At 33.9% G+C, this 18516-nt stretch overlaps 1 protein-coding gene across 3 annotated transcripts in view; it reads right to left on the reverse strand.

Annotated features, from left to right (window-relative positions):
* The window catches only part of EXOC2 (exocyst complex component 2), a 131515-nt gene that overhangs the window by 37135 nt on the left and 75864 nt on the right, over window positions 1-18516 (reverse strand). For all 3 annotated transcript variants that reach the window (XR_016465014.1, XM_090137009.1, XM_031589285.2), the window contains exons 16-23: window positions 16628-16749; window positions 13685-13746; window positions 10359-10439; window positions 9475-9534; window positions 8689-8750; window positions 7917-7983; window positions 5850-5966; window positions 1903-2044 (exon numbers count right to left, since the gene is read on the reverse strand). Coding sequence is in view for 2 of the 3 variants with exons in the window: in XM_090137009.1 (XP_089993135.1) it covers window positions 1903-2044; window positions 5850-5966; window positions 7917-7983; window positions 8689-8750; window positions 9475-9534; window positions 10359-10439; window positions 13685-13746; window positions 16628-16749 (713 nt within the window). In the remaining variant the exon portion in view is untranslated. The remainder of the gene's footprint in view (window positions 1-1902; window positions 2045-5849; window positions 5967-7916; window positions 7984-8688; window positions 8751-9474; window positions 9535-10358; window positions 10440-13684; window positions 13747-16627; window positions 16750-18516) is intronic.

Genomic DNA, 18516 nt, shown 5'->3' on the forward strand with positions numbered 1-18516 from the left:
CTCCTTCTTGAGGGAGAGATAGTGTATAAGTTGCAGTACTGACATAATCTTTTAGCTTATAAAAGAGTGCATTTTCTCAAATATAATCTTGCTGTACAATTTCATTTTGTTTGTCAAAAAAAGTTCATTAGAAAAATCAGCTGTATGCTTGCTGAATTTTTTTTTTTTTTTAAATTCTAGATGAAGTCTAGTATTCAAGAAATATGCCCTGTGAAGAAGCTGGTTTTAATTCAGTCCTTTTCAGCAGTGAAGTTCATTGATTTCATCCAAAATGGAGGCCATTCTAGTTTTTGTCTTCAGAGCTCCAAATATTTTCAGAATTATTTAATCATGGTCAGAAGAAAATAAATTAAAGTCACACTTTTTTATACCTGTAGTGAATATAGTACATTTGACCACATGTATGAGGGATGCTCCAAAAGTAATGCCTCCTATTTTATTATGTTGGCACATGACATCAGAGGTGGATGTTGGTGGTATGGTAGTAGAGGTTGAACCTTCCCATCAATAATCCCCTGCATTTTGTTGCTGTGTGACAGATGGCAGCAGAAGGGAAGTCTTGGAAAATTGTGTCTGACATGGAAGAGAGTATGAAGCAAAACTGTATCACTGAATTCCTCCAGATGGAAAAAATGGAACTCACTGACATTCATGGATGCTTGGTAAACATTTACAGAGACAAAACAGAGAATGCGAGCACAGTGAGGTTGTGGGAGGTGTGTTTCAGCAGTGATGACAGTGCTAGTGGGTCACCTCTATCAGTGCAGACTTTCATGAGTATAGCATGCAGGCTCCTGATCATTGGTGGTGAAAATGCAGAGCTGCTGCCTCTGACCGTGTAGAAGAAAGGCATTCTGTAGCTGAGAATTTTCTCTTTCAAAGAGTGTTTCTGTGCTCTGTTGTAGTTTCCATGGAAATAAATAGGATGCATTACTTTTGGAGCAACCTAGATACAAGATTAAAATTTATCTCTACTGCACATACTAGAGCATATTTTCCAAGCACAAAACTAATAATGAAAGATAAAAGAAATACTGTTCTCAAAAATAACAAACCTTACAGTTTTTGCATTTATGACAATTAGCATGCATTGCAGCCGCCAGATTACAAATTTGTTTCTTGTATTTACCTACCAACTTAAAATTATCACAAAATTTCTACTAAGTGAACTAAATACAACTATGTAAAACAATCAAGCCAAGAACATGAATTGTCATCTAACCAATTATTTATTGAAAATTAATAGATCATAGAAAAAATGCAAATACTAAGTTACTGCAACTAATTTCCACATAAATACCATGTTGAGATGATCTAAACCTAACGTGCACAGCATTCACTTGTGAAAAAAAAAAAACCAACAAACAGGCTCTCATTATACTTCTCTAAAATGGAGGTTCTCTCAGAGCACCTAAATAAATGACTAACATTTCAGTCATTCTAAATACTATATTCCTGCCCTTCTTCAATGGTTTGACATTTGTTGTTGAACTACTTTTATACTATGCATTTGCTCATAATTTTACCTTTTCAGACCTGTAATTATGTCTATTACCAAAATGGCCAGAGTCTTTGGAAAGAAATCCAAACAATCTCAATGAATTTCATAAGAAAATAGCAAAGATGTCTTTTATAATAATTTCTATTCTATATAAGCAATGAAGCAAAATAATCACAAAAACAAGCATTAAAAAGATTATCAGTGATAAAAGCTGCTTTAATCATTTGGGGGTATTCAAAAACTGATTTAGGAATTAAATAAAACCTGTGAGAAAGAACTTATAATAAGAACTTGTCAAAAGTTAAAAACAGAGTAGAAAAAAGTTTTTAATTGTACAGTATATTTTAGCTTCTATCAATCACTGTTAAAATAATTTCAGAGTTTAATAAGCAGATATTTACCTGCTGGAACAAGACAATCTTTCCAGTCAAAATATCCGGCGTAAATGCCAGGTTCTAATGACCCAACTATGGGATCAGCCTTGGATTCAATGTACATTTCAAACAGTCTCTGATCCAACTCTTTCAAGGATTCCATGCTAACCTAAAGAAACAAAACATAAATGGTTATTAATTACAAACATTAAATCATATACCCTAAAACCTTAGAACACTGTCTTTAATTTTCCCTATCGAATAGCAATACTTTTCAGTACAAAATAAATTTAAAAAGCACAAAATCCCATACAATCTTTTAATTCCAGTCACTATACAATCTTTTTCTGATTGTGCTAAGCATGAAGAATTTTTGAGAAAGATCCAAGAAATAACCAAGCAGGCAGATCATTCCATAACTGTCTACTGGCATAAGTTTTTTCAGCCTGTCAGGATGTCTTGACCTTGCATCAAGTAAACAACTGAGTTGTACAATATATGCATAATAATTTCTATTATAAACATGAAGATTTTTTTAGAACACTTGAAATCTACCAACTGAAGCATTACAATTTCTTGTTACAGGTTCTACACCTGAAAATGTATAGATTAAGGAGCCTCTGACAAACATGTGAACTTCCCCATGCCAAGGCATCTTCATATAACTGATGCATAAGCTGCAGCTCACAAACACCTACGGTATTATTCTGTTAACAGCATTCAATGGAGTACTTTACACATCTTGACTACACTGGAAGCTAATGGAATACACACGATTTGTTTACTGTATCTGAAAAACTTCACCTTTTATACAAATCTACTTTATTAAACACCGCAGCCCCTCTGTAGTTATATTTCCTAAAGCAATTCTGGAATACAATGCATACCATAAAATGTTACAGCTTCATATGGCAATAGGTGCTAAATGCAAATACAATATACTAAAAAAATTGTGTGACACTTGGTTAAATGTATTTATGTCTGAGTAAGAGTTCTTCAACTACTGCTCATTTTCTTCAAGCACTAGGTAGAAAAACAAAACAACAGATCTATATAATTGCATAATTTCCAGAAATTAAGGGGTTGTAAATGCAAGGATGCAAACAAGGCCCCAGATCAAACAGGCAATTCAGAAAAAGAAAGAAAGAAAGGAAAAATAGCAACTCCTTCTAATTCCTTTTTCCGTGAAAGACAAAAGGTTTATGCAATAAGCTGCAGAATAAAGGATGAAGTTTCTTCACTACATGGATATCTCTAAACTGTGCTCTCCTCTGGCATACCTATGCATTGCCAAGTGATGAGAAAAGGAAACTGCCATTTCTGATTCAGGAAGGGAGATATGACTTCAGGAATGAGATCATGAGTTCAGGGGAAAGCAGAGGTATCACTGAGGTCAAAGAATCTGCTAGGTTCAGAAAAGTTGGGGTGGTGAAGCTGTTGACCAGAAACAATAGACACTGTCACTTTCTTGATTTGCTGTCTGGCAAACCTCCTTTAATTTGTCACAAAAAGATCTATATACTGAAGATGGGATTTTCATTGGGCACTGAGAATTTAGCCCTAACTGAGGATCAAGTCTATTTTCCTCTACTTCCTCTTCTTTCCCACAGCCTGTTAAAATGTGAAAGAGAATACATTCAAAAATGTTGAGCAATCTCACTAAACTTTATTTTTTCCCTTACTGAAAAAAGATAAACCAGGAATGAGTTTCAAGAGATTTTTCCCTTCAATTCCTTTCGATTAGGGAGAGTAAATATCCAAAGACCATTCCTATCTAGGCATAAGATAGCCAAGGGGGGAAAAGAAAAAAAAAAAAACATGGTCCAGGGGGAAGCCTCAACAAATATCCACCCCAACTGTGGAACTGTTCTGATTCTCCCTAAGAAAGTGTTCTAGAATTAAAGGAATCCACCTTCTACTTCTGCAGTCACTTGATATGAAGACCATGTGCACATCCACTACAGGTTGTTGTTGCTTGTTTGTTTTTAAATTACTTTTTTTTCTCTTTTTTTCATGTTAGTCCACTTCAACCTGTTTCAGATTCACTGCACAATTAAGATAATGGTGGGTAACCTTGTTTTTTAGCTGTTGAAAAGGTTACAAGATAGAACAATTCATCTGAATGTTATTTCGGGCCCAGAATGGGCTGTGAAGAGGAGTAAATGCTCACAACAACATCCATTGGGTACACTCATTTTCTAGAGTCCCAAGTAAGGTAAATGCTTGTGAAAATAGACAGAACATCAGAACTTTGGAGGCAATTGTATTCAGAAGGTTAACCAAAGTCTGATGAATATCATGGGATACACACATTTTCTTGCAGTTGCTAAACAACTGAACAGATGATAAAGTCACCTCAGAAGAGTAATTCTAAAATAGTTATGAATTAAATATTATTAGTAGTAAAGAAGTATCATGAGCATGTGCCAAGATGGCACACACCAAAGCAGAGGGTTAAATTTGGTCATTTTTCTTTTATTTGCACGTACAAAAAGAATAGATGTAACAAAACTGTAGAACGTAAGGAAATCTTCTTGGTTACCATTTTACATTTTTTTGTAGTATTTACATAATAATAATTTTCCTTCTGAGAAATACAAATTGGAAAAAAAAAAACAACAGCCTAACATATACTACAGTTCACTTTAAAACTCAATTTATAAAGCTAACAGAATTGAAATATATAGTTTTGTTTTGGTCTCCTCAGATAAAAGTAAATGCTTTTTTTTTTTTTCAAAATTTTTCCAATTCTTTACTGCATTTGTTAATCCAATAAAAAATTAAACAAATTTAGAAACTTAAGTGACAGAAGAAAGAGACTGAAACCAGCCTCTGAGGCTAATTTCTAGCCTCTCTTAACGAAGATTTCAAAAAATAGCCATCTTAAGATGAGAAATACCTGATTATTCAATTTCTCACATCTAGCATTACGGACTGATACATATCAGACATGCAGGACAGCATCTATCCCCATTTTCAAAGTGTTAACAGAGATTTGAAATTAACCTGTAACTGCAACGTTTGAATTTTGTCATTTATAAGCCTACCAGATATTGAAAGGCAATACTTTGATGTGGCTGTAAAGACAGAGTGTTGAATACATAAGAGGTGTCTCATTTTCCTATACAGTCAACACAAACTGTACGTAGCTCAACTCCTAATTATCTCAGCAGGAATGAACGATGACATGTAGAATAATTTCTATAATGTGCTACCAATACAGGCATCATATCAACACCACTTAAATGTTGTTAAAAATACGCCCTGGCTGAAAGTTTTTTTAATTTCTGTGGCTGAAAAGGATAAAGGATATACAGTATGGTAAAAGTATCAGTTTGAGTAAAATATTTTACTTTATACTAGAAGAAGTAACATTTTACTAACAATCAACAAATGTTTCTGGAAATAAACAAACTTTATGGCCCTAAGGATTAAGTAAAAAAAAAAAACATTTCTCATTAAAAAAAATGATTAATCTTTACAAAAAGGCAGGAAAATGAGACAGCTACTGCCGCCCACTTTGACATTTTCGTTCTTCGAAAAGAAAAAAAAACAAAAAAAACACAACAAAAAACTGAACCAGTTTATGAACAACAGCTATCAGTAATGCAAACTGCCAGATGAAATAATTTATCAAGTATATTTCTCAGATAATGATCTTTTACTCTCTGCATTAAGAAAACACTGACATTAAACAGCTTTACTAAGAAATCTGATAAGCTTTGCCAGGGAACATACAAAACCTGAGTAAGAGGTCACATTTTCTACACTAGCTATATAAGCATTATAAGAATGCATATGAACATATCATCATTGCTGTGTCCTTCAACTGATGCCTCGCGATCCACTCACTTGTAGTGGACTCACTCAAGAGTCATTTAGAATATCTGAGCACTTAATTTCCACAGAAAGTAAAACAAGTACAAACTGATTTCTTCAAGCAGTGTTACTTCAAATCCAGTGTTCCCACTTACTTGAGTTATTTTATCAACGCCTTGAAAGCCATGTTTTTCAAAGTGTTCAGCTATGTTTAGGAAGGTATGACGTTCCAGATAACGACAGTTACTGAGTGCAATTAAAACTCTTTGTTCCTAAAAATTTGTTTTATAAGAGAAAGAGGACAACAGTTAGAAAACAGGAAGTATCAGCATGATCAATAACCTTAGTGAGTACTATCTTATTGACTCTGTGCATAGTAGACATGCTGATAAATAAAGTGAAGTTCAGTAATATTTTTGTCAACAAAACATCAAGAATTGAGTAAATATCAGGTGTAATGACTGAACACACATGCTTTTTCTTATAGGATCCAGAGCATTCACTGGAATAACTGTGACTAATTCAGAACTGTGGTTAAGACTTTACAAAAATTAGGTTTGGACAACTTTCCAGGAAGTGGTTCTGGCTTTTACTCTGTTTCAAGAAGTTTACTAAGACTGATGACCACCATAAAGTATAACTGAAGATTATCACATGAAGCTGGCTAAAACAAAGGAAACAGAACAGGTACTGAACAAATGCACCCACCCATTCTAAAATACCATAAGATTCTGTAGTAGTTGATAAAATTTCAGCAGTTTAAAAAATTCTAGGTAGTTATAACTTTTACATAGATATATTTACTACAAAAAGATTAAAACACTCTGGAGTTGAGATACCAGAATTGCCTTTCCCTGGCTTTGGTGCAACATGGTGTAATTTCCAAAGAGGAGACAACCAAACAAAAAGAAACAACTACTATTTCAATAATTTGGTTTTCTCTCTTCCCTTTGGTTTCCACCAATGGACAAATAACTTTCAATCTCAGATGGCAATTCTGAATCAACAACAGCAAATATTTTGAAAACAAAATTATTTGGCAATGAAATCACCGTAATCACGGTGGAGATCTCATAAAATGCTATGCTGACTTTCAGACCCAGAAAAATTCCTGACAGTTTTGTCTTCCAGTAATACTATGACTGAGACTGAGATGTGCAGCTGCCTACTACTTTACATGTTAATATGTTGGTATACAGAAAATTAAAAAAATAAGCACTTTAAAAATAGTGAGAAATCAGATTAGTAACTCACTTTTTCTATTCTCATTACTCAATTAGAAAAGAGAAGATGGTGTTCTGTGATTCATAGAAGAAAATAAATGTGATATCATTGAAGACCTAAATATTGTTTAAAATTATTGATATAAGTAGAAAAAAAAAATCAACAGCCATTTCAGTGACATGTGGGAGGAAGGCTGGAAGGGCTACAAAAAATTACTTTGCCAACAATTCATGTCAAATTCCGTGTATTTTAAGAATGAAACACATTATTATAGTCTACAATTCAGACAATTTAGCTTGATTTTGCAACCTGCAATTGTTTACTGTAGTGGTAATGCCTATAGCTCTTATAAATAAAGGTAAAGCTTCTAACATTTAAAGCAAGTCACATTAACTTCCAAAGAGGTATTTGCGGGGATTAGTGCAAAGAATATAAACTTTTTGTTTTCTTAAAAAAGCCCCAATCGAGTTACAGAAATAATCAACACTGCTATCAGCAAAGAAAGTTTTTTGGGAAAAATTGCATTGCTCAATATCAGTAACTCCATGTATTTTAAAAAGTAACTGATGAGCAGAATAATTCTTATCATTTAAAACATGCTGATTAATCAAAACACAAATCCTCAGCTCTTTAAGCACCAGGACTATTTTCACTGCTTTCAATGATGTCATTTTAGTTTCTGAGAAGGACAATTTCAAAAATCATCCCAATTAAAGATGCTATAAGAACTAAGATAGCATAGACAGTGGTTTTAAAAATACCCTTACATACATCCTTATAGTTTTTGTATGTATGTATGTATGTATGTATGTATGGGTATATATGTATATTTACACTAGAAAATGCCTGCAGAATACAGAGTTGCTCTCAAAAAAAGAAAGTCAAGAAATCTGAAACAATTTAAAAAAGAAAAAGAAAGCTAAAAAGAACCACATTGCTGGAATTTTGAGAAGTACTAAGTTTCACATCAACTTTTAAAAACTGAAGTCAAAACTTACTGAAGTAAGACTTGAGTCCTCATGTATGCTTCCAAACAAATCTGGAGATGAAACATCAACTGAAAGACTAGGAATATTGTTTAAAAATGAGTAGCATAAGTGATTTTGACTATCTGACACATGAACAAATTGTGAATTCAATGAACAAACTGTAAACAAAGAATGGTATTTTTTTGAAACCCCCCTCACAGCAGATAATATAAAGTAGTCCACGAGAAGATGCTTAGAAAGGCTGCAAGCTCTTTGTGGACAGCCAGTACTATTTTAGCTGCAGACTTTTCTCAAAAGCATTTTCACTTTCTTTAAGTTGTTTGGTTTGCCACAGATTCTGATCTATTTTTACACTTACTCAGCCAAAAGTGGCATCCAAATAGCAAATAAAAGTTACATCAGGAACACAGTCAATTGGCCTCTTCCTAACACAAGTTGAAGGTATCATTATTTGCTAAGTCTCAAGCATTTCGCAAAGAAATTATTTGAACTCTTGGAAATTCTACTCTGACTGTTCTGGTCTCCAAAACAAGTGGCTCATGAGCAACTACGGAACAAACTTTCATGAACTTAGCAGAAATACTAAAAGATCCAGTCAAAAATTGAAGAGCAGATAAGAAAAGCAGTGGCTTTGTGTCTATGAATAGACATTGCTTAGTGAGTGACAAGGACAATTCACTTACTGCAAGGTCATGTCAAAAACAACACACCTACAGCATGCTACAAAGCCTCTCATTGAACAAACTGGTATAACAAATACCATATTCATTATTTTACTTACTGTGATGTATCTATGTCACCATCAGGTTTGGTACTCAACTGTTCCAAACAGTCTATGAAAACCTAAGAAACAAGAAAGCAAGATATTTTCTATCAGAACTGAAGCGAGGGGGGGGGGGGGAAATATATTAAATTCACTTTTACTACAGTAAGTAGAAAAGGAACAATCATCATCACCTTCTGCTCATCATCACCTTCTGCTGTCTTAAGCCTTATTTACCTTATGCCTTTTAAAGGTTTACTTTTAATTTTATAAGAATCACACTGATACTTGTGGCAAAAGAACAGTTGTTATTTCCACGTAAATGGCTAAAATCTCATTTGCAAAGAAGGCACTGTTAATAATTTTCAAGACATCAATTTAAAGTTTTTTTTTTCATTAAGTTCAATCTTTGCTTTACCTCAAGACTTCTTATTTGAGAATTCTAGAAAAATGATTCAGAAACCTAAAGCATGCTATTACCATATTTCAAATTTATTTTTTAAAATACTAAAGCTTACTGTAATAAATATTGGTTTGCAATTAGAAGCTAGATCCTCAGCTGACAAAAATCAGCACTGCTCTTTTTATCACAGTATATCAATATTGACATCACAGCTCAGCAAGTGTCTCAATCATGATGAAGGTGGTTCAGCAAAATACTTTGCATGATTCTGTAACAAGGGAAAAAATGCACTACCACAAAACTTAAGCTACTTTTTGGGAACCGGGGGGGATTCAAAGCATATATTTTTGTTAGTTCATATTTGTTCACAAATTTAAAATACTTCAAAATGTTTGAGTTACCTGCAAGATCCCAATGCTTAACTGACACACATCCTCCTGTATTTTCTGCTGCTGGAACACCTGAAAATAAAAGCACATTATTATTGCTTCACAAGGCCTTATGCTCATGGAAGGCCTGAGTAAATCTGTACCTACAGTGACAACAAAATCATGGGAATGACTGCTGAGAAACAGTGCTTTCTCAGATATCAATTCTGATTATTCCCCATTATAAGAATGGGAAGAAAGAATATAAGTCCAAATAAGCACTTCCACAAGCATGAAGTGTTAAAACACTAAAAGCAAGGAAACTCTAGTACTTAGATAACAGGGTTGATGATATGTATCATTGTTGGATAATGAAACTGCAGCAAAAATTCCAAGGATATTCAAAAATCTTTGTATCTTAACAGGAAGTATTCACCACACACTGCAGACTCTTCTGAATAATGGTAAGAAACTCGACAAGCTAGTCATAAAATATAAAATAAAGGAGAGCAGAGCATCTATATAGAATGGTCCGAGGGGCTTTGGAAAAGTATTAAGCTTTCTTGCACAACTAAAAAGCTGGATCTGTGTTCTGTAAGTAGTTCAGATGCAGTACAGGGAATATATGAGTGTGTATATATATATTACATATCAAATAAAGTCACATTGATGGCTATCTGAAAATTACATTAGTAACTTTTTTCTAACACAACAGCACTCAAGTTTTAAATATAGGTCCCATCTGTTCCATACGCATAACCCTAAACAAAGTACAGGAAATATGAACCTAGCTAGCAGCAGTGAAAAGAGCGTGCACAAAAAAAGTAAAAATTCTGTATCATTCTTTGGTTCTTGATCTGAAACACAATAGCAATTTACAGAAAAAGAAGGAAATTAGAATATAAGTCAAAACTTACACTGGCCTCTCCAGGTTTACAGTCCAGCACAGTTTTAAGAGATTGCAAGGAATGGACAATGCACTGTTCAAAATGGGAAGGCTGAAAGGCAAATGACATTTTAGCTTCTAGATAAGTATGTCATGTAAAATGAATACAGCAACAAGCAAACACATAAAAATTCTCATGCTATATGGTTAAAGTCTTTATTTTCAACTTTTCCTATACCCTCTTTATTTAAGTTGGGATAGAATTTCACCTTGGATATCTATTATTTCTACATGTGATTGCAGCAAAAACCTTCTACGAAAAGTAGATTGAAATGGCTTTCACACGGAACTGAAGGAAAAAAAGCTGGCTTGGGGGATTGTTTTTTTTTTTTTTTTACTTCCAGGTTTCCAGTCCTGAAGTAAAAATGTCTTCAGGCACGTACCAATTTCGCTTTGAAAGTGCAAATGAGTTCACAGCATCATAGTCATTAGTCAGTTTTTCTGGTCATTCTTTTTTTCTTTCTTCTCTGTTAAGTCATCCTTTTCTTTAAGATTGCCTGTTGGTATTAGGCAGAAAGCTTTTGTACGATGCAGATAGGTGTCACTGTTCTATGAAAGAGGGAAGTAATTCATTCCTTTCAGTCAAAGAGATGGATGAAAAAGCTAAACTGTGTAAACTCGCAACAGTAGATAGCTTATGGCACATCACCCATTTAATGCTTAGGAGTAAGCTGTATTTCTGCAAATGTTGGGATGGAGGTAGAACATGAGAGTGATGTCAAGCTGCAAATCATGTAAAGTTTCTAAACATCTGTTTATTACTTTTTAGCGATTGATTTAGAAGAAAAAGAACAGTAAAGTGCTGCTGCTGTATTGTGTCACCATAAAAGATAACACCTCAGGAGAAGAAATCCATTCAGATACATTATTCTTTGCACATAAGGAAACTGAGGAAAGCTGGCTGTCTTACTGTATCTCTTACCTGCAGCAATATTTCCTATCTTAAAACAGTTTCTGCTGTAAGCATAACATATCTCCAAAGAGAGTGGTAGGTCCCTGTTTAAACTGGTTAATTTTTGCTACAATGAACATACTAGACAAATTCTCTCATTATGATAAAATATAATTAACTGCTACCACTGTCATGTCTCAATCACTGTTTCAAAAGGGGGAATGTATGAAAATGTTGTGCACAAGAAATTCATGGCTGATTTCTAAATAGATAAAAAGCTGTTAAATGCTTACTAACAAAGATTTTGTAGGATAAAGCCAACGTTAAAAAAAAACAAATAAAAAGAACAGAGGAGCTTTCCTCCTCCTGCCTGTCCATTTTACAGATGCATAAAGTAATAAACAGAAAAGTAAAGGGACTTGCCCATGTCACTGACAACTGAAACCAAGATTAGAAGCTACAAATCTGGTTATAACACTCAAATTCTCAACAACATCCCTTCCTACAATATGTATATTTTGACTGCTTCATGCCCTCCTACTCAACTTCAAACACATATTTATAGAAGCAAAAAAGAAAAACAAAAAAAAGTCTGTGGAGCATTCCCTTAGATAACATACACAAAGCAATTCTCCCTCCCACAGGGCCTTCTTGCTTTCACAGGTTGTTTTTAAGTCACATCTATGAGGTGCTTGCTGTGTTTTAGCCATTACTCAATACTGTTTATTTCCAGAAAGCATCTCACTAGTTTATCTGAATTTGGTTTCAAGTCACTTGCTGATTGTGTGTAGGCAATCTCCTAAATTAGTTGCTTTTCAGTTCAATTTCTCGTTATAACAGAGAAGTGACCTATTTATTCAGCTAAAGATCAATTCCATGGTAGTGTGCCTACTAAGTTATGAAGCATTTTGATGTGAATGAACTTGTCATGACCTTAAAAAGAATTCTTTACTCCAGTAAACCATCCCTAAAATAAGATGCTTAACAATGAAAGCTATTATTGTTTATCTCAGCAAAATCATACAGAAGGTCAGCAGTAATTGTCCTGATACGTTTAAGTACTCCTACTTCAGGCAGACAGTTAAGCTACAGATCTTTACATCCAATTCTTATTTCTTATCTAAATACGTGGAACAAATTTACTTATTTTTACTTATATAATTTATTTATATGTATTTATAATGTGTAGTATCCCCTATAAGTTGATGAACAGATGAGTATGGATATGGAAAAAAAAGAGAAGTATACTATTTATTTTTAGATTTATAATGTGTTTTAGATCCCGTAGTTTACCATTATGCTGAATTGATTTTGATTTTTTTAAAAATGAATATTGCAAACATAAATCTAATTCTGAAGATCTTACTGACTGTTGGGAAGAAAACACTACTTATTTCTTTAAAAATGATAAAACCCAAGGTTGGGTATAGTAAGAGTTACTAAAGGCTTTCTTTTAACACACATAAAATAACAGAAACAAATAGAAACCGTACTTATGTAAGAAGTAAATTCTCAACCATTTTATTCTCAGCCTCAAACTCGCCCTAGAAGTGCAAAGTTTTATCTGCTTTGGTTCTAAATTTCACTCACAGTAACTGGGCTCACTCAAGGAGTTTTTCAACTTGATGTCTGCATTCAGTTAGATAACATCAGTGTGAGAAGGAATACAGATAGGATTCAATAGGTGAAGTGGCAAAATCTCCAGGTTAATAGAAAGTAGCTATATTGTAGCAAAAGAATTAACTTTTTTTTACCTCTCCCTGAACAAGTGTTGCAATAAGAAATACTAAAAAATCCATCTTTTTACAGTTCTGAACCACTACATTTCTCAAGTAAGAAAGGGCTGCTTTTGAAAGATGAGAAACTATGCATCTCAAAGACTAAAGACTGAGCTGTGTTCCCTGTTCATGCCACTTGTGGAATAAATGAGGTACTAGAATATCAAAATGAAGCTTTCATTTTGTTGGTAGCGTCAATATTAAACATCTCAAAATAACTGCTCTGATAATTTTAGCAGACATAAGAAGCTATTTTATCTTATTGTTAACTTCACAATCTCTTCTGCACTTTAGAAAATATGACTATCTAATAATACAATTATCACATGTTAAAATTACTTCAGACATAACAATTAAAGAAGCACAAATAAACATTTTGAAAAAGGAAGAAAAAATAACTTTGTGTTTGGTGATGTGTGTACTGAGAGTGAGCACAGTAACTGCTCAATAAAAAAATGGGATTTTTAAATTTCCTGTATTTTCATATTTTGATAAGTATAGATACCAGCATGCACTAAGTCCAAACTTTCAATTTTCTGGAGTACATACAGAACAGTTTCATTACACTTACCTAAAAAAAAAAAAAATCTATCAAAGAAAGTGGCTACAACACACAAGTTTACCCACCAACGATGTCAAGCCTTCATTGTCAACAACCCAGTCTTCCTTTTCAGCTAGCCTCTTTATATCTGTAAGACAGAGAAAGAAAGAAAAAAAAAGAGGTGTTAATTTTCATTATTAAAAACTCCTTGAACTTGAAAAGATAAACCACAGACATTGGGACAGCAATGACTAGGCATACAAGCATATAGCACTAAAAGTCTAGAACTTTTCAGCCTTCTCAAATGACTAAGAATGAAACATGCACATAGAACGCTGGTGAAACCACACAGAGAAGCACATTTATGATACATGGCAAGAGTTGCATGAAGCCCACCTTTTACTGGAAAGCTTAAAATTCAGAGTATTACGATGGCTCTGGGTTGGTTTTTATTTTCTAAATTTTTTAATCACGACATAAAATCGTGTATTTAAGAACTGAAGTCACTAGACTATTACACTCCAGCTCTTAATTAAAAATAACAGGATGTACTGCTTAGCGTTCTAGCAAAGACAAAATGGACAGCAAATATATTCATCATTAACAGCTACAAAGAAGCTCCAAATCACCACACAGGGTTAAGGGCGCATGGTGCTAAACTTTCTTCAAAAGCACATGAAAGCATATACAAAAAATTCTTCCACTATCCCAAAGATGCCAATTTCAATAGCCTTACTGATCCAAACCCAGAATTACGACATGTAACATGTAAATCCAGAGCTAATGTTCTGTATACAAATTTCACTATGGACAAACTAAAAAATCAACAGTGATGTAGAATACTTTTATGTTTTGGCTTAATTGACTTATAAACAGAAATTAAATAAAACTTTACAGTTCAGATGGGCAAAAACAGGTCAAAACACACACTTTCTCACAGGCAAATAGCTGTACCATCTGTGTATCACAAAACCTCCTTTTATATGAGGAATTATTTCATTGAATTACCATCTCTTCCTCAAGGCCAAGGAAAGAGTCTAGCTAATGTATACTGAAAAGTATCTATCTTTGCTACTCTTGGTGCTTTAACTGTTAATTTAAAAAGCTTGACATGGTGACAACATCCTGCAATTCCACAACTCATGGAAACAGTCTTACTGAGAATAAAATGTATTTAGAGATTGTAGAGAATGATTACTGTTTCTTTATTTTAGCAAAACACTGATTCAACCGGTATTTCCGTTGGGCTTTAGATCACGCTGGTCAGCTTTTACATTGTTTTTTTTTTTCTTTTTAATCTAGATCTGAGCAAGCACAAATATATATTAGAAAAAAAAAAAAAAACAACAACAAACAACAGCAATTAATTTCACTGAACTAATTCACCATATTCCAGTCAAATACGCTCATGTAAATTCCCTGTCTGATTTGGCATTCACATAGTCTGGTTTTCATGACCGTGAACATGAGAGGGAAAGAACAGAGATTACTTGAGCGTACTGTGTTTATATAAAATAACAAGAAAACCCTCTGTGTGGGCAGATTTGCCCTATTCAAATAGCTAATGGTAGAATGCTTTATCAACTGTCTGAATGACCCTATCAACTTATGATGTGCATTAAGAGATGAGACTGAGCCTTACATTAATAATAAATGCAGCTCATGTTTCAGATAGCTTATAAAGAGAGATTCAAGCTCGAGAAGAGCCCTTAGACTAATACAACATGGGTAGATCTGAAATCCATTTACATAGCCCAGTGAGAATACCCATTAACTGTTCTTTCCCTGATATTCTAAGAACAACAGTTTCTCCAAGGGTCCAACTAATCCAGTCCTGTCCAGAGAAATAATCTACGAGTAGGTAACTCATAGAGATCTGATTTCTTCATATTTCACATAAAAACTGAAACAGTGATAATACTTCCCCCATAGAGCGTAAGAAAGATAATCTGTATACCCGTAAGGCTAATGAGCTTGGTATTAATGTGGGAAAAAATAATGTTAATGCTGAAGTGAGACTTAGTCAAATAATCGAGAGACAAAAATGCAATTCATATTAATATTGTATAGAATAAATAATAGAGACTTTTATACTTGTCACTGGAAGTTTAAAAAAGCTTAATGAATGTAGTCACCTACACTTAGCACATCCAAGACTTGAGTAAGATACTTAGACTCTTGTCAACCTACAAATAATGACAAATTGTATAACAGAAAAAATTGACTAAACTGTAAATTAATTTTAAAAGGGTATTAAATTTTTTTTTGTAGTTTTAGCATTGAGGTAATTAATCTTTTTTTAAGAAAAAATGCTGAACTATTAGTCTGAACTTTTATTAAGAGGGAGATTTATTTCTGGAAGATTTACTTCACTTGAATTCAAGTTTCAGAATTAACTACAAGTTGATAAGATGAATTGCCTATATTAGATATATATTACATATAGAGAATGTATTATTGGCCTTTATGATCCTGACATTTATGGCAAAAACTACACACACTGTTGGAAGCATGAGGATTATACTGTTAAGGTTGGAAGTATGAGAATTATATTGTGGAAAAACCCACAACCAAAATATTCTACAAGGGCTTTTTTGTTTTGTTTTGTTTTGTTTTGTTTGTTTTTTAAATTGGGTCAGGGTGTAGAAGGAATACCAGCCAGAAGACAGGGGATAGGAGCTGGACCAGGGGCTTGGGGGCAGAGGGTATTGCCTATTTAATTATTCTCTCTGTGGAAGAAGTCAAAAAAGCAAATAAGTGGTATTTTCAATACCAGAACGTTGCATGATGAGATAAATCACTTGCATTGTAAAACTGCCTCAGCTAAGAGAAGACAGATCTCAACTACTGTATCCATCCAATTAAGGGAAGAAAACATTCAGAATACAGAATTTTCTCGGAGCAGAAAATATTTCAGTAATTCTTGTTGAGATATTACAGAATTCACTGCCAATTAAACATCTGTACCAAGCAAAACTAATGTCTTGAATGTGGTTTGGTAAGCAGAGAGAGATGCAGTCTTTTATTACCTTCAGCTGTATGTTGCAAAGTCACTATAATGCAACGTACTCGAAGGTCTAAAATAAGATCCTGGATGATCTGAAGCATATCGTTGGGTATCTCAAGTGCAGTAAGAGACTCAGAACTAAGCCTGGAAAGAAAAGAAAAAAATTAACCTGACGTGTAAAACTTTAAGTCTTTTAAACTGATGAAACTACACTTTTTTTTTTTAAAGTGGCTGTCAATACAGTAGCTTCATCTACACTAAGTCTTTAAAAACTGGTTACCCGAGTCATAAAAGTTTACTTATTTGCTTAATTCAGAAGCATGAAGATACAGATTTTTTGTTTTCTCTAACGTTACAGTAATGTCAATTCCTGCACTTTTCCTCCTGCCTTCCTGCAACAATCTTGTCATTTTAACCTAAGATTCCTTCAGAAGGAGAGATACCTTTTTTGCTGTATTCTTATGAATGCATACAACAAATCTTAGGTCTACAACTGGGATAGTGAAGCATTATTAAACAATAACAGCCTTCAAGTACAATAAATGGTGATGTAACCACGTGTCAGGTCATGATGGTATACATATTTCAGGGGTCAAAATACAGCCACTGCCAAGTGAAGAGTGAATTCATTAACTATTTTGTTGCCAGCAGGGATGGCCTTAAACCACCAGATAGAGTAGCAGAGGATGGAAAGATTCGCTTCCATTTTTCCCTTCAGAAATACCAACACAATAGCTGCTTACAAGAAATAGCATTTTAGCTTTTAAAAAAATGACTGTTGTTCACTGACTGTAGTAATGGGCACAAAGTAAAGTTTATTGCTTTTATCCAACGTGTGGGTGTGTGAGCAACGACAACTCAAATGCAGCCTTTGTTGTTTCCCCTACTGCTAATACTGAACAAAGCTCAGACACTAGAAATTGCCAAAAAACAGTAGTAGGAAAGCATAAGCAAATACACTCAATAACAAGAAAAATCTTTCCAGTCATCCATCTGGAAGATCTTTTTTTTTTTTTAAAAAAACACAAAACAACCCTGGTAGTGGCCATAAATCCTCAAAACACCATCGTTAACTGCTAATTGCATTACAGCTCCACAATGCCTTGACTCCAAAAATGTTATTCAGACTCTGACTGCTATCAGCTCAGCATAACTACTGAATTTGTAAATTTCATAAATCTGCGTTATCTCAGTCATCCATGAAACACAGGGTGAAACAGACATCTGTGAGAAGTTTAAGCAACTTTACACCGCATAAAAGTCCTCTACTTAGAGCTGATTTCATTCCCAAGTAAACACACAGCTTTCCCAACCCTCACTTTCCCTTGTATAACTCACCCTAATGAACATACCATTCTATCCCTACAATGAGGCTGAAGTCTTGCAGGCAATGGCTTCATCTTATATTAAGCTGCAATTTGTCCTCTGGAACCTACTAAAACTGGGCAATGATAGATTGGGATATAAGGTACAAAGCTGCATAACCACCCCACTCTGTGTGATGCATAAAAACAGAAAAAATATGATTGCACAGATTTTATCCCAATTCCTTGTAATTTGTCAAAATTTTATAATTTTTCAAATACAGGCAGAAAACAATTGGTTGTGAAATGACTGAAAAGAGTAGGATTTTATCACGTGCTTCATGATGAAAATATGTTGGGAATTATAAAAATATGACCTAAGCTACTACATAACTTTGCAACTAGTAAGGTTTATATGCAATATGTAGACTGTTCAGAAGAGTCTATCTGCTTTGTTGGTGTCAGCATCTGCAAGTGCTAAACAGATTCAACAAAAGCTATGTATCATTGCTAGCCTCATCTCCAGTAAGAATTAATTACATATGAGTTAACGTGTGTAAGATAATAAAGAGGAAGGGTACAGTTAACTCTATGTTTTGGTTGTTAT

Source organism: Phasianus colchicus, chromosome 3 (assembly GCF_987193195.1).
Source record: "Phasianus colchicus chromosome 3, bPhaCol1.hap1.1, whole genome shotgun sequence".
NCBI classification, from domain to species: Eukaryota; Metazoa; Chordata; class Aves; order Galliformes; family Phasianidae; genus Phasianus; species Phasianus colchicus.